This window comes from Nannospalax galili, unplaced genomic scaffold (genome assembly GCF_000622305.1).
Source record: "Nannospalax galili isolate Female #2095 unplaced genomic scaffold, S.galili_v1.0 scaffold633, whole genome shotgun sequence".
Classification (NCBI taxonomy): domain Eukaryota; kingdom Metazoa; phylum Chordata; class Mammalia; order Rodentia; family Spalacidae; genus Nannospalax; species Nannospalax galili.
Genome location: NW_008336075.1, coordinates 6,831,951 through 6,849,127, shown reverse-complemented (window position 1 = coordinate 6,849,127; position 17,177 = coordinate 6,831,951). Strand labels below are relative to the sequence as shown.

The 17,177-nt window shown below is 39.1% G+C and overlaps 1 protein-coding gene across 4 annotated transcripts in view; it reads left to right on the top strand.

The window, feature by feature from the left end:
* Positions 1-17,177, top strand: part of Epb41l5 (erythrocyte membrane protein band 4.1 like 5) — a 142,723-nt gene that overhangs the window by 93,772 nt on the left and 31,774 nt on the right. For all 4 annotated transcript variants that reach the window (XM_029562404.1, XM_017797571.2, XM_008830872.3 and 1 more), the window contains exons 17-20: positions 956-1,119; positions 5,743-5,840; positions 9,639-9,767; positions 12,830-12,906. In XM_029562404.1, coding sequence (XP_029418264.1) covers positions 956-1,119; positions 5,743-5,840; positions 9,639-9,767; positions 12,830-12,906 — 468 coding nt within the window. The remainder of the gene's footprint in view (positions 1-955; positions 1,120-5,742; positions 5,841-9,638; positions 9,768-12,829; positions 12,907-17,177) is intronic.

The following is a 17,177-nucleotide window of genomic DNA, read 5'->3' as shown; positions in this document are numbered from 1 at the left end:
ACAATATACCTGTAGTTGGAGGACGGCCTCAGATGTTGGTCCTCACTTTCCACCTTATTTAAGACTGGGTCTCTGGCCCACCACTACCTAAGCTAGGCTGGCTGGTCCACAGGCTTCTGGAGATTCTTCTGTCTCTACCTTGGATCTCACTGTAGAAATACCAGGATTGCAAATTTTCACTTCCTACTGTACTTGCCTTTTCAATTGGTTCTGGGGCTCCAAACTCAGGTCCCACTTGCTTGTACAGTAAGTACCCACTAAGCCATCTCTCCAGCCCTCGCTTTTCCCCTTTTTTATTCAATCTGGGACCACAGCCAATAGGGTAGTGCTCCTCACATTCCAAGTGTATCTTCCCTCCCTCTTCAGTTAAACCTCACCGGAAATACTAAGGATACAGCCAAGGATGGGCCTCATTAATACCTTTGATGTTTCTTCACAGATCGCCAGCTGTTTCACCATGTAGGAAAGTCCTCTGCTCTCCCTCCTTTCCCCACCTCTGTACTATGGCCTAGACATTGTCTCAAGCAACTGTAAGGCTCACTTCTTTCCTGAATCTCAGAATCATTCCCTTTTGTTGCCTAGCGTCTAGTGTCTTCTGAGAGTAGCTTATTTGTCCCTTCGGGTTATTTTGGGTAGGAGGCTAACCCATTCCCTTTTACTCCATCTTGGCTAGAAGAACTGTGCTCAAAATCAGTTCAGTAAAACTATTCAGTGAACTGAGTGTGGTGACACATGCCTTTAATTCAGCATTCAGGAGTCAGAAGCTGGCAGATCTCTGTTGAGTTCCAGGCTAGCCTGGTCTACATAGTGAGTTCCAGGCCAGTTAGGGCTATGTAGTGAGACCCTGTCTCAAAAAACAAATCTCTTCAATGTGTCTTTTTCTAGCATTGTTTATATTTTAAATTCTTTCATGATAAATTTCTTGATTTGAGTAAATCTTCTATTACTTTCACAGCTCGCCTCTAAATGTTGATTTGCTAAATAGTCCAGACTTACTAGAAACAACCATTGGTGATGTAATGAGGGCATCAGATACTGCAGAAACATCCTCAGTACTGGATGACAATAAGGTAACCACCAGGTCAACTGGATTAGAGGAGCCGAAAGTTGAATGTGGAAGTAAGTAAATGTTCTGTAATTTATCAGTGACACATCGAAAATATTTTTCAAATTTTAAAAAATTTATTGTTAATTTATTTGCATGAGTGTTTTGCCTACATGTAAGTACTCCATGTGCATGCAGTACCTGTGGAGGCCAGAAAAGGGTTTTGGATCCCTGGCACTAGTGTTTCCCTTGGTTGTTAGCTGTCACCCAGTGGGTGCTGGGAACCAAACCCAGGTCCTCTGCAAGAATGCTCCTAACAGCTGAACCATCTCTCCAGCCCCCAAAGTGTTTTTTATTACATTTATTTAGTTGGGGGTGGCGGGGATAGGACCAGACAGCACACATGCCATGGCGTGCACAGGGACAGAGGACAGCTTGCTCACAGCCATTCTCTCCTTCAATCCTGTGGCTTCCAGGGATCACACTTGGGTCTTCAGACTTGCCATCAAGTTCATTTACTCCCTGAGCCATCTCACCAACCCCAACACCTTCCTATCATATCTCCTTTTGAATATTCCTAAGATGTTTAAAGCACTTCCTCCAAAAATGTTTTATGTAATGACATAATGGAGAAACTTAGGCCTTCTTGCCCTTTGTTTTTAAGTCTAAGGAGAACGTTGGGGAAAAGTTAAAGATAATACAACATTAAACATGTACCATTTGTGAGTGAGTATACATTTATGTGTTCGTTCTGGCATTTTATTTATTCTCTGAGTACAAATTAGGAAGATAATGGGGCAGGGTATGGTATTCCACACCTTTAATCCCAGTACTCAGGAAACAGGCAAATTTCTTGTCACGTCCAGAAAAGCCTGAACTACATAGCATGTCCCCAGCCAGGTGGGGCTATAGGGAGATCCTGTCTCAAAACAAACAAAAAATAATAATGATATAGAAGCACAAGGATCACAAGTCTAAGGCCAGCCTGGCTATAGTGAGACCCTGTCTCAAAAGAAAAAAAAAAAAGTTAAAAGGTTGCCTAGGACACAAGATTGAATGGATTTTTTTTTCATGAACATTCTATTAGCTCCTAGAAAATATTTTGTATTCTGCTGTTAATACCTATTTCCTAAAAAGAAATAATGCAGAACAAATGCCCTGATTTCCTTAAATTAAAAAAAAATCATTAACTTTATTTATTTGTGTGTAGAGGTGCTACCTCATGAGTGTGAGATCAGAGGACAACTCTACAGAGTCAGTTCTCCCCTTCCACCATCTGGGTCCCAAGGATTGAACTCGTCATCAGGCACAGCACCAAGTGCCTTTCCCTAGTGAGCCCTCTCACCAGCACCTTTCCTTCATTTTTTTTCATAGGATAAAATGAAGAAAGTAAATTGCTCATTGAAAATGTCTATATATATTTGCACGCTTGGTTTGATTGTAAATCCAAAATTGTTTTTAAACACGTGTTTCCTGCTACATCTCAGTGTGGTATGAGTTCATTTTCAAGCAGCTTGTATTTATGTGGCTCTTGCCAATTTTAATTTTATCATAGGCTAAAATTAGTCACCATCTTTGAAGTACTCACAGAAAGTTGTAAACATGCTGCTGTCTGAAGACTATGGAGTACTGCAGTGGTATGAGAAGTGTCAGTGAAGTGAGTGCTTCTGTTAACAGAACATGCTGTTTGTGGAGTTAGAACTAAGCAACCACTACAGATACCCTACCAGACAAGGCTGTTGTTTGTAATTGCCTTTACCAGGTGTAAATTGTGCTTGCTGATATAAGATCAGGGCAACAAGTTATGTTGGTACTGAGTTATGTTGGTACTTTTAGAGTAATGGTATTTGATTTTTCTAAACATTCTCCATTACTATCTGTTGTACTGATCTCTGCAGTAATTTCTTTTAGGTAGTCTAGTTTTGAAAACCCTGCCTGTACTCTACCTTTTATTAGAAATGCTTGTTCTTTGTTAACTTAAAATATGGAAAACAACAAACCAAAGCCATCAGGACTTTTTTTTTTTTTTTTTTTGGTTTTTTTGAGACAGGGTCTCCCTGTAGCCCCAGCTGACCTGGAACTCACTATGTAGACCAGGTTGGCCTTGAACTCACAGAGATCCGCCTGCCTCTGCCTCCCAAGTGCTGGGGCTACAAGTGTGCGCCACCATGCCCGGCAGCCATCAGGATTTTGATCCTGCCAGAGGCAGAACTACTTTAATGCAAAGTAATTCTAGGATCAAAATAAAAATAGTCTCCTGTTGTGAGAATTCCTCCCTAGAGAATTATGGAGACATAAACAACACCTACCCCACAAGTAGGATTCCACCAGAGTTCGCGCTGGGAAACTAGTAAGTTTATTGTGCTTACTTACAGAGCGTGGGTGAGCGGTTAGGGACAGCACCATGCACCAGAAGGTCTGCACCCAGCATGGCCAATAGCTGCCCCATGACTACATCGCTGGAGCCCTGCCCCCCACCCACTTCACCTTCCCAGCCTGTATACTCTAGCCCCTCCCCAAGAATGCCCCTAGCCCAAATGCATTTAATGTGAAATGGCATCCAAATGGCTCAGAAGAGTGGCTGGATAACTCAGGTAAAGGTCCAGTGACCCTCCCTACCACCTCCCCTCTGTGAGGCAATGTTATGAGTCCCAGAGCTCCATCATGATTGACTCTTGCAAGTTGGCACTCTCATGAAGATAGCAGCTACTTGGCCTAGAGGACTGTGTTCTACAGAATCTACTTTATAGAGTTGACAATATTAATTTCATTTACAGTCTATTTTATATCCATTATATAAATTTGAAAGTCTAAGAATTCCTTCAATGCCATAATCATACTATTTTAGCAGTTATTGAGTTTAAAATTATTAGATTGTATTAAGTTAGTACAAGATGGTAATAATGAACTAGGGATCACTATAAATGATCAAATAAAGGTCTAGATGGATTGATCAACCAGTAAAGTACCACAAGCCTAATGACCTCAGTTTGATCCCAGGAAACTGCCTAAAGGTAGAAGAGAACTGATTCACAAAGTTGTCTCTGACCTCGACATTAGTGAGGTGACATGCACACCTACACATGTCTTGCACACACACAATAATAAATTTTTTAATATTTTACTTTTTTATTTTGTGTATGAGTGTATTGCCAGCATGTAGGTAGTTGCCACCCATGTTGTGCAGTGCCCACAGAAGTCAGAAGAGAATGTCAGATCCCCTGAAACTGGAGTTATGGATGGTTGTTGGCCACAGTGTGGGTGTTGGGAATTAAACCTGGGTCCTCTGCAAGAGCAGCCAGTGCTCTTAGCTGCTGAGCCATCTCTCCAGCCCCAGTAATAATTTTTTAAAAAGATCAAATAAGATATGATAATTCTCTAAACATTTGTAAGTTTAACATTTATAGCATTTACTTAAAGTCAGTTAGTGAGAATAGAATATTTTTATATTAAGAATGGTGGAGAGGCTGGAGAGATGGCTCAACAGTTAACACTGGATGCTCTTACAGAAGACCAAGTTCAGTTCCCAGCACTCATATGGTGGCTAACAGCCATCTATAACTCCATTTCCAGGGGATCTGATGCCTTCTTCTGGCCTCCATGGGCATTGCACAACATGGGTGCACTTATAGACATTCATACTTATTAAAAAAAAAAAACAAAAAAACAATGTTTTTAAAAAATAAAGATAATTTCAGGGCAGTTAACTTAAATAGGACTCATTTAAAAAATGAATTGTATTTAGGGCTATTGAGATGGCTCAGTAGGTAAAAGTACTTGATGTGAGTTTAATCCCTGGGTTCCACATGGTGGAAGGAGAGAATGGACCTCCCATAAGTTGTCCTGTCACCTCCACATAAACTCTGTGACCTTACACACACATACACACAAGCATGCGCACAAATAAAATGAATAACCCATTTCCTTTTCAAGAGTGGACTGTATTAATAATATATTCTGTATCTACAAAGAACACTGTAAAGACAAAACACTTGCCCTGCCTCATGCCTTATGGGACTGAAATGTAAAATGTTGATTTAGTAAATGAAAAGATATATGCCTTTTCATAGTTACTCCAAATATGTGTAGTTTTAGAAGATAGGTAGGTAGATAGATAGATGATTGATAGATAGATAGATAGATAGATAGATAGATAGATAGATAGATAGGACCAGAAAGAAGATAGAAAAGTACTGAGGTTAGACATGGTTAAGAAAGAAAAGGGAGCTGGGAGTGGTGGTACACACCTTTAATCCTAGCACTCCAAGGCGGAGGCTGAGGCAGGTAAATCTCTGTGAGATGGAGGCCTGCCTTATCTGCATAGTGAATTCCAGACCAGCTGTGGCTACAGGGAGACCCTGTCTTAAAAGGACGGAAAAAAAAGAGAAAAAGAAAAGGGCCCTGTGACCTCTGCCTTTCCAGTCTCTTGGCTAGACAGGCCCTAAGCATATATGCTTTTAAGAATCCATGTGTTTTTGTTTTTTAGTAGTTGTATAGACAGTGCTCCTACTTAGGATTAACTCTTCGTCTAGTTAATACAAAGTTCCTGGAAAATATATTCATTTTGTGTTTATCTGGATTATTACTTTTACATGATGGCAATTGATATTGAGGAGGAACAGAATTTAAGTGTGTGCCATCATGTGGCTGTATAAGTCTAGCAGACTGATGGGAAATTTTCCATTTTTTTTTTCCAGTGTTAAAAGATGCTACAGAGAAGCTCAAAAAGTTTGAAGTGGAACAGAATCTCTTGCCATCTCCTCGACCCAACATTGATGTTAATGTCAACAGCCAGGTATTTAGATCTCTCCTGTGACTTCCTGCTGCACAGCTCCAGAGTTCCCAAAAAAAATTTCTTTCTAAGACAATACTGTCTCATTTATTTTGGTGGGAAATCTGTAGGTGCTGAGCTATTATAGACCCATTTTCCCACTTAAAAAGGTGAAAAGTGTAGATATGTAGGAAGAAAGGAGGAAATGTACAGCAGCATTAAGAATTTTAAGGTCAGAGGGCTGGAGATGTCTCAGTGGTTAAGAGCACCAGCTGTTCTTGCAGAGGACCCAGGCTTGGCTTCCAGTACCCACATGGAAGTTAAAGAATTTTAAGGTCAGGGGCTGGAGAGATAGCTCAGGGGTTAAAAGCATTGGCTGTTCTTACAGGGGGCTGGGGTTCAGTCCCAGCACCCACATAACTGCTAATGACTATTGGAAACTCCAGTTCCAGAAGAGCCAATACCTTCTTGTCTCTCTGGGCATTGCAAAACACATAATACACTGACATATATGCAGGCAAAATCACATACACATAAAATAAAAATAAATAAAAAAAACAGAACTTTAAGGTCATCTCATGTGTTTTTTTAAAAACACACAGTGAAAAGCATTATTTTTAAACCTTTTGATTCAGCCCGTCCATTTATTTGAAGGACTGGGTGAAACTGTAAATTAAGAGGTTTGTATATTTTTTTCATTTTAATAATTTGTGTTTCTGAGGCTTTTAAATGAGGTATTTGGACCTCAGCATTAGGACTGATATGTAGAACAGTGCTATTTTTCTTTAAGCTATTCTGTTTGTTCTAGTTGTTTTCTGAGCACACTGGAACCTTTCAGAAGTGGTGAGTATCATTCTGACTGGTTCTAATGAGACTTTGATCCTACGTTAACAACGCTGACTTGAGCACCTAACCTGACTCTGACAGTTGTTTCAATTCCACAGTTGTTTCAGTTCCACAGTCTTATAGGACCAGATCTAATTCAGGCTATTTAAGAATCCTGAGATACTTTTAATTCTTTTGTTGTTGCGTTTGCCCCACTGTGGTCATCATAAGCAAACAAATCAGCAGTGTAGTACCTGGATATAAATGGAGTTTGTGCTATAACAAAATAAAGTGAAAACATCATAAAGCTAATACATGCAGCTTAAATGTAGTGACTTTAAAAAAAATATTGTATATATACACAATAATTATAGAAATGCAGGCTTCAAAAAGCAGAAAATTAGCCAGGCATGGTGGCACACGCCTTTAGTCCCAGCTCTCGGGGAGGCAGAGGCAGGTGGATCTCTGTGAGTTCAAGGCTAGCCTGGTCTACATAGTGAGTTCCAGGACTTCTGGGGCTATAGGGAGACCCTGTCTCAAAAAGACCAAAAAAAACCCAGAAAATTAGAAAATTAAAAAACCATCCATTATGCTACTAGAGATAATACCAGTTAACATTTTCAGACATAAGCGCCCAAACATTTCATGATATATACATTCCAAAAATAAAAATGCAATGATGCTGCTTTTTAAAGTTTAAAAAATTAGCTGGAGTGATGGCTCAGTAGTTAAGAGCACTGGCTGCTCTTCCAGAGGACCAGGGTTCATTCAGTTCCCAGTACCCACCTGGCAGCTAACAACCTTGAGTAACTCCAGTTCCGGGGGATCCAGATCCCTCTTCTGGCTCCCACAGTCATTGTACGACACAGGTACACTTACATTCATGTAGGAAAAACACTCATATACATAAAATAAAAATGATGAATAAAATATTGGGGGGAAAAAAAAAGGCTGGGCATGGTGGTGCACACCTTTAATCCTAGAAACTTGGGAGGCAGAGGCAAGTGATCTCAGTGAGTTCAAGGCCAGCCTGGTCTACATAGTGAGTTCCAGACCAGCTGGGGCTATAAGGAGACCTTGTCTCAAAAAGACCAAAAAAAAAGAAAGCTGTATTTCAGCAAAACATTTTAAGTAATGACTAAATTAGATGAATGTGGGCCGGAAAGATGGCTCAGTGGATAAAGGCACTTGCCACAAAGCCTGATGACCTGAACTCAATTCCCCAGATCCACTTGGTAGAAGGGGCAAACTGACTTTTGTAGGTTATCTTCTGACCTTCACATGTGTCACACACACACACACACACACATGTACAATAAATAAATGTACTTAAAAAAATTGCATGGATGTGTCTATTCAGTCCCTTATTAGACATTTAGATAGCCGGTTTTCATTGTCTTGTTTAGTGTTGTGGTAAGATCTTAGAAATAATGTTTGCAGTCATCATTGATTGTATCTTTGGATCAATGCCCAAGAAGTAGAAGTATGGGACCAAAGACATGCATAGTTTTGAAACTTTTGGTGCTTTAGCATAATTGATATGCAGAAAGATAAAAGTCTGTATTCTTATCAGTGTTATATATGTGGAATTCTTGTTTTAAAATGTCAGAGGGAGGTTGCTCTGAGAATATTGTTATGTACAAATAGTAGTGATTAGTAAGTACTCAATTCTGCATCGTAATGGTCTTCAAGAAAAAAAAATGCATTTAAATGAGTCGTGATTGTAAAAGACAAGAGAACTCAGGAACTAGGCCTGGTGGTACAGAGACATAATCCCAACTATGTGAGAAGTTAGGGCAGAAAGATCACAAGTTCAAGACATTCCAGGCCCTCCTGAATTACAGAGTGAGTTCAAGGCCAGCCTGGACAGCTAGGTGAGATCCTGTCTCAAAATTAAAATTAAAAAGAAGGTTGGGGATATAGCTCAGCATTTGTCTAGCTTGCAGAATGTCCTAGGTTCAGTCCCCAGTAACACACACACACACATACACACACATACACACACACACACACACACACATACACACACACACACACACACACACACACACACACACATACACACACAGACTTCCTTCACCTAATAGGAGTTAATAGAAGTCCACAGGTATAGTCAAATCTTAAAAAGTAGTTCTCAGACTTTCTTATTTTATAGTAGAATCAGGCCTGTTTAAAATTCAAATTTTTGAGCCAGGCCTGGTGGTCAGGTGCCTATAATCTAGCCTTTGGGAGGCAGAGGCAGTCTGGGCTCTCAAAAGAACAAACAGTATTTTTAAATTATGGGTTTTTGGGGGCACTACCCAGCAGTAGATGTGGAGACCACATTGAGAAACACCAAAATTAAAGTAAGCACACTAACTTTTTCAAACCTGAAAAGAGATAGGATAACGCTAAGCCTTCCAGCTAGCCTGTCATTAATTGCTATTTGAGCAAAATGTTAATTGTAATATAGATAATTTGCATTTCTTAATTAGTCTGTTCCAATTTATTTCTTTTATATAATTTTAATTTAAATTATTGAATGGATATATGCTTTATTCTCTCATCAGTGTAACTGAAAATAATTTGCTTACATATTTGTTACATATAATCCCAGACACAGTCAGTTCCCTCCCTGGTGAAAAATCCAGAGTTAAAAACATGAAATGTGAATGGTTAGAACCTTTACAAATCAACGAGCCCAATTCTGTCTTTAAGCAGCTGATTTTTTGACTATCCCACCTCAGACAAATGCCTGATTAAACCACGCATGGAGTGTGACATTTGCTGAAATTCATTCCCGCTGGATTTCATTTAGACCCTATAGGTTCCTGTCCCTGTGATTCTGGAAGCTATCTGACTGCAAGTAGATGGTTACCGGAGTTGTCTGTGCCTGGAATAGGAAGTAACTACTTCAGGCATATTATTTCTTGATTGTCTGAATATGAACTTTTGACATTCTTATTTCCACATAACTATGGTCTGTCAAGAGTGCTAAAGTATATTTTTAACATTTAGGAAGAAGTGGTAAAGTTGACTGAGAAATGTCTTAATAATGCCATGGAGAGCCCAGGACTGAATGCTGTGAGGGTTCCTCCTGACTTCAAGAGTAATATTTTGAAGGCTCAAGTAGAAGCAGTGCATAAGGTAAGCTGCCTTTAACAGACATAGTCCTTAGTCCTGGCAACATGGAAAGAGTGTAGGAGTCAACAAGTGACAGTGTGTAGTACCAAGGTGGTGCTCAAGATGAAGAAACACCTTTGCCAATTCTAAATTCAAATTCAGACTATGCAGTTGTGGTTTAAGGTGGTAAAGATGCTCTGGTATATAAGACTTTACAAACAAAGCTTAATTTAAAATGAATTCCTAATTTTTTCACTTTTATGCCAGTGACTTTTTTTGAAAAGGATTTCTGAGTTCAAGGCCAGCCTGGTCTACATAGGGAGTTCCAAGCTAAGCAGAGCTATATAATGAGACCATGCCTCAAAAAAACTTTCTTTTGGGGCTGGAAAGGTGGCTCAGTTGTTAAGAGTACTGGCTGTTCTGGCTGTTTAATCCCAGCACCTACAATGTCAGCTATCCGTAACTCCAGTTCCAGGGGATCTGACGCCCTCTTTCTGTGGGCACTGCACACACAGGTGCACTTACATATATGCAGGCATAACACTCACATAAAATAAAAATAAATTTAAAAAATTTTTAATTGAAAAGTTTCTCTCAAATCCTAAGTTGTCTTTATCCATCTACTATTTCCTACCACCTACCTACCCTCAATTAACAAAATTTGGTTGCAACAAGAATGATTACAAGGAGGAGTTCACTGTCACATGGTGACAGATACAGTGTGTACACCTGTAGGGTATGGCGGCCATGCTCTCCCAGGCAACTTTTTCTTTGCTCCTTAGCTTTCAAACTTCCATAATAAAACCGGAATGGAATCTTGCCTCACCAACTCAGGTTGTCAACTCTGATTTCATAGTTTCCTGTGGTTGAGAAGATATTCTTTCCTATTTCCTGTTTCTGTCCCAGACACAAGCTTTGAAGAAAACTGAGATGCCTTTGGGCATGCTGTTCATACTTCCCTAAAACAAGCAGAAAGCAAAATATTTACATATATGATAGACATAAAATATGACAGCATAGGCTCTAGAATTCCATTTCTCTTCTGTCACCTTCAAGTTTTGTGATTTGAGGCAAATTCATTCATTTCTCTGACCTCATTTTCTACTTAACATAAGGTAATGGCAATAGCTACCTTTAGGTGCATTGTAAGGATGAAATAAGGTAACAAACACAAAGGACATGAAATACTGCCTAGAACGTGAAGAGCACTGACAATGATGGCACTGGGCGGGTATGGTGGCACACACCTTTAATCCTAGCACTTGGAAGGCAGAGGCAGGTAAATCTCTGAGTTTGGAGCCAGCCTTGTCTACAAAGTTCTAGGCTAGCCAGGGCTGTATAGTGAAACCCTGTCTTTAAAAAGATGGCCCTTAGTCAGGCATGGTGGCACACACCTTTAATCCCAGGAGGCAGAGGCAGGCAGTTCTCTGTGAGTTCCAGGTTAGCGTGGTCTACATAGCCAGAACAGGCCAGCTGAGGCTACAGGGAGACCCTGCCTCAAAAAGACAAATAAATAAATAAATGAATAAATAAATAAGTAAATAAATTAAATAAATAAATGCTAGCCTTTATAGAGGCAGTCACTCTAACAGCTGTTAATCATCTACTGTGATCTGAATGGTTTTAGTGCTTGTATTAGTCACTTTTCTGTTGCTGTGATAGAAACACTATGATCAAGGGAACTTATAAAAGGAAGAGTTTATTAGCTTACAGTTTCAAAGGGGAAAGAGTCCATTATGGCAGGGAGGCATGGTGGCAGAGGTGGCTGGAGTAAGAGCAGAACCTAAGCACTTGACTGGAGATCGGGCAAGGCTTAAGAACTCTGTAAGCCCACCCCCAGTGACGTGCTGGAGGAAGCGTGGCCACACTTTCTAAGACCTCATGAATCAGTGCCACTAACTGAAGACAAAATGCTCAAATACTTGGAGACTATGGGGGACATTTTCATTCAAACCAACACAGTGCTCTTAGAAAAAAAAAGACTAAGGACACTTGTTTGTCCCTTCCACCATGTGAGGGTACATCAAGAAGTTGCCCTCTCTGGGGAATGGGCCATCATCAGAAACTGAATGTGCCAGCGTCTTGATCTTGAGCTTTCCAACCTCTAGCATTATGTGATATTAAATGCTTGTTTTTTTGTAGTTGGTTCATTGCATTTTCTTATAGCAGCATGAAGAAACTTAAGGCAGCATGACCTTACATTTCAGTTGTACTTTTGGATCTTTTTTTATTTAACAAAATGAGAAATAACTTCAAGAACTCTAAATTATAAGGATTTTACTATAAATTATAATGATTTTATTATATAGTGAAAGGCCTCCTCATAAGGAAAATTCTAGGACCAGATGCCTTCATGTTTAAAATCTACTTACTATTTTTAAAAGAACTAATAACAATTCTATACAAACTCTTTCAGAAACTCTTTTTATAGAACAGGAAGGAGAATTTCCTAATTCATCAAACATTTAAAGTGATTTCATCTTACTATATGTAATAGTACCTTAATAATGTTGGGGGAACCAAACTCTTTAAAAAAATATTTGGATCTCCTTCCTAAAATATTTGTTCTAATTAAGGAGAAACAATAGCCAAATGTACTGCTCACCATGTTTTCTTCTTTTTTTTAAATATTTTATTTATTATTTTTATTTTATGTGTATGAGTGTTATGCCTGCATGTAGTCTCTCCAGCCCCATGTTTTCTTCTTTTTTTTAAATATTTTATTTATTATTTTTATTTTATGTGTATGAGTGTTATGCCTGCATGTAGTCTCTCCAGCCCCATGTTTTCTTCTTTTTATCATACAAATTTGAATCTTTGTGAATTTTATATGTATTGAGTAATACACTGTAGTGTCTTAAGTAACTAATATCTGTGTAGTAAGTGGGTATGAACTGTATGGTCAACATACTGAACTTGAGGCCATGGATTGTTAATTTGGCTGTTGGGCAGTACTAAACTAGGTGTCATACTGCTACGGTATGAATGGAAGCAAGCTGGTTTTTCTATTTTTACTAGAAGGGAACATAAACTTGTTACTTTAGTATCCTTAACAAAAAGTCAATCGTTTTATTTTATTTTCTTAGGTTACAAGAGAAGATAGCTTATTAACTCATAAAAATGCAAGTGCTCAGGATGCTACCAGGAACAGCTCCAGCTTTGGGTAAACTGAATCAAAATTTTTTCTTTTTTCTTTTCTTTTTTTTTTGCAGGGTACAAGGGTTCTCTTTTCCTTCTCCCCAGTGTATCATCACATGGTTTCATTATATCTATCTGAAAGACAACTTTAATTTACTCTGCTATCCAAGAGCCAGCTAATCTCTGGTTTTAGATCATTTGAAGATACTGTATTCTCATTTTTCTTCAGCTGATTCAAACTATGGATCAAAGACTCATGTTTACTTAATGGGTACCATTTCTCTTGAGTGTCCTGGTTCACTGAGTTTCAGCTTGTCATCGCAGTGGCTTCAGTCTTATGAGCTGACCCACCTGAACTCTGACAGTAACAGAACAGGTTTCTTTGCTGTTCCTCTCACTCTCTTCTGCCTCTTTTCTCTTTAACAAGTGCTGTGCCATGTATTTGTCTTGTTAGACTTTTATTCCTTGTGCCACTTTGTTTTTTGTTCATCACTGTTTATCCAAAGCTGTCCTTTGCCGATGTTCTCTGTTTTTCTTTATGTAGTTTCAAGTTTATTTCAGCTTAAAGGACTGCATTTGCATTTTCTGTCAACATAGCTACTTTGACTGACTCTGCTCTTGTTTGTCTGAGAATGTCTTCATTTCTTCTTCATTACTGAAGGATAGTTTTCTTGGAAGTAGGCTTTTTAGTTGATGTTTTCTTTTCTGCTGTCTGTTCTTAAATTTTTCTTTTGTTTTGTTTTTTGAGACAGGATCTTGCCATGTAGCCATAGTGCTCCTTGGACTCCTTACCTACCACATCCCCCAATTGCTAGGGTTATAGGTGTAGGCCACCACAATCGGCTTGTTCTTCAGTTTCTGGTGAGAAATTGGCTTTAATCTCATGGTGATCCATTGTCTTCAATGAGTCATTTCTCAAGAGCCTCTCCTTTTCTTTGTCTTTCAACAGTGTAGTTAATACAAATGGGGTACATCTCTGAGTTTATCTTATGGACAGTAAGCTTCTCAGATGTCTTTTAGCCAATAGTTTTCTGCTATTGTTTATTCAGATACTTCTGTGCCTTCTCTCTTCTCCTAGACTCTCACACATGTAATACATGGTATCCTATATCCTACAAGTTCCCCCATCTGTTTGACTTCATTATCTGCACTGTGCTCTGCTGCCTAGTCTTAGTTGACTCTCCTTAAGTTCCCTATTTCGTCCGCCTTCTTGAATCTACTACTAAAACACCCTGACAAAATTTTAATTAAAAAGTCTTTTTTTCAGGGCTGGAGAGATGGCTCAGTGGTTAAGAACACTGACGATTCTTGCAGAAGACCCGAGTTCGAATCCCAGCACCCACATGGCACCTAACAACTGTCCGTTACTCCAATTCCAGGGGATCTGACAGCCTCTTCTGTCCTCCATAGGCATTGCACGGGTGCATTTACCTACATGCAGGCATAACACTCATACACATAATATGAAAATAATAAATATATTTTTTAAAAAGTCTTTTTTCCTAGCTCTAAGCTTTTCATTTGAATCCTTATCATGTCTGTACTATTGATATTCTGTGTGTTGTCACATGTTCTGGCTTCTTATACTTCTTTATAGCTTCTTTTTGCTTTTTGAGAGTATTTGACATGGTTGAAATCTTTGCATCATTAGTGCAGAGTGTCTGCCCTCTCAATGGTAGCTTCTGCTCAGATCTTTTCTTGTTGATGAGCTACATACTATTTGCATGCCACTTAATTTGAAAAGTGGACATTTTTATTCTGATGATGTCATACTTCTCAAAAAAAGATCTCCATTTCCTTTTAGAATATAATCTTCCTTGCAGAAAGACTCATTGTTTTTGCTACTAATGCTGAGATGTTGGTGCATGCATCTCTAATCTGTATGCATCTGATTATTATTAGTCATAATCAGTTGCACTTGGATCCTTGGTGCCTTTGTATGTCTATGAACTCATCGGGTAGAGTTCAATGGTAATGTTTATCACCTCTACTAATTAGCATGATGTAATATATATATATTTGAGGAGGAAGCATGGACATTTACATCATTTTTTTAAATAAATAATTTATTGAGAATTTCATACATGCATATGAGGTATTTTAATCAAATCCATGCCCACGCCCTCCCCTCCAACTCCACCCATATCTCCCCATCACTTTTTTTCTGATAACTTCATGGACTTTCTTCTTTTTTTTTGAGACAAGGTCTCCTTGTAGCCCCAGCTGTCCTGGAACTCACTATGTAGACCAGGCTGGCCTTGAACTCACAGAGATCTGCCTGCCTGTGCCTCCCAAGTGCTGGTATTAAAGGCGTGCGCCACCACGCTCAGCCTTTTAATTTTTTTTTTTTTAATGGGGCTTTTGGCTACTCTAACATTCCCCCTTCTGAAGAGATAACCCTAAAATCTTTTAAGGATTAGATAAAAGATCCCAAATATTTTCGACATTTTTGGCCTTTGAAATGGGGTAGGTTGCTAAGAGGCCCAAGGACATTGTGAGTTTTAGCCTGTTCTTATTACACCATCCTCTGAAGAGGTCACTCAAATTGCCAATAGGGAATCCAGTCACAGACTGCTCTGGCTTCTTCCATGCTGAACAGGGACACAGGGTGAGGTAATTGGAGTTTCCCATCAGTGGGTCTATCTAAAAGACTCCCAAATTGTATATGAGGAAGAAAAAAAAGTCTTTGAATCATGAATAGGAGATGTGAAGGAGAAGTAAAGGCAAGAGTAATTAGCATTACAAGTTCTAGACAGAGAACTAGAAAAAAGTCAGAAGGCAATTTTCTAATGTTCGTCATATGAGAGTCCATTGGAATTTCTTGACAAGGGCTTCCAAAAGCATCCCTGTATTGGGTTCTTCCTTATTTTTCTTTTGTGTTCCAAGGTTGAACTCTAGAGTGCTGGATTCAGGATTTGCTTTCAGGTATTTTGATAGCTGTTGGAGTGGTTAGAATCAGTGTCAGCTCCCTCTCAAAGCCTTCTAGGATAGGGGGAGAAAAAAATCCATCATTTTAGAACAATAGCTGGCTGTCTCCCTTAGCTACAGGTGGGCACTACAGTATTGGAGACCAGGATTTGAAGTCTTACATCTGAGATAGACTTAAGCCGAATGTCTGGGAAGTGTAGTCCCTTGAACTCTTAAAGAAATATACTGATGACTTTACTCTTTGGTTATACTTTCTTTTTGGGTGTTTAAGACCATACAGTTGGCCCAAGTAAATAAATTTATTTTTACATTTAAGGTCATTTGAGGATCTGTTCGTGGGGGTCATATGGGCTGGGAAGAGGCTCCTGGCTCCTTTCTTTTACCAGATCCATGTATGTGAAGAAAAGTCAATGGTCCTGCTCAGTCATGTCTGGCTTCACTTGGAAACATGAATGAGATGCTTCCTGACTTTACCACCCTCTTTGTAGACTTGATCCTGGTTCAAGTCCATCTGGTGGGGTCTCCATGTCCTCCCTGAAACAAGAGGACAGGTGACTCACCACAGTTACAGGACGTTTTGAGAGATATTCCATAGTCCCCTGGAACTTAGTCAACCTGGGAGGGCAAGGGGTTAAAACTGTCCTTTGAGTCTCTCTGACCATATTAGTATAGGCCTCAAACTATGGATAAACATCCAATAAGGTTAGTTCCACCAGTCTGGTGCTTTTAATTACTGTGCGTCATGTAGATAAATCTTGGGCAAAGACCAATTGTTTTCAGATAAACCTTACCTAGACATATTTCTCTTGATCTGGTACGTATAATTTGTTAGTACATTGTTGAAGTAATAGATTTCCCTCTGGTTTTTAAAACTAGCTAGGCATTATTTATATCTCACATTATCTCACCCCTCCATCATGGTTTCCCCAATTAAGGTGCCCCTAAATTCCCCCTTTCTCCCTTAATAATACCCTTCTCCTATGGTCCTACCTCTCTTGAGCTCCTTCTTTCCCTTTATCCCCTAGGTAATATTGATTTCAGTATAAGCCCTGTAAGACATTGTTTCTTACAGAAAGACTCATTGTTTTGCTAATAACACTGAGATGTTGGCACGTGCGTCTCTCATCTGTATGTACCTGATTATTACTAGTCACAGTTGGTTACTTTCTGAGCTCCTTGGCATCTGAGCATAGATACAAAGTCATCAGCTAGATTTCAGTAATAATGTTTTTCACATCTACTAATTATTAAGCAGTGAATTTTTATGCTTTGAAGAATTTTTTAATCTTTTTTTTAATTTTTAATAACTACATGATTAGAAGAAGCATTTCATTACAGCTTTAACATATTCAGTAACAAACTCCAAGG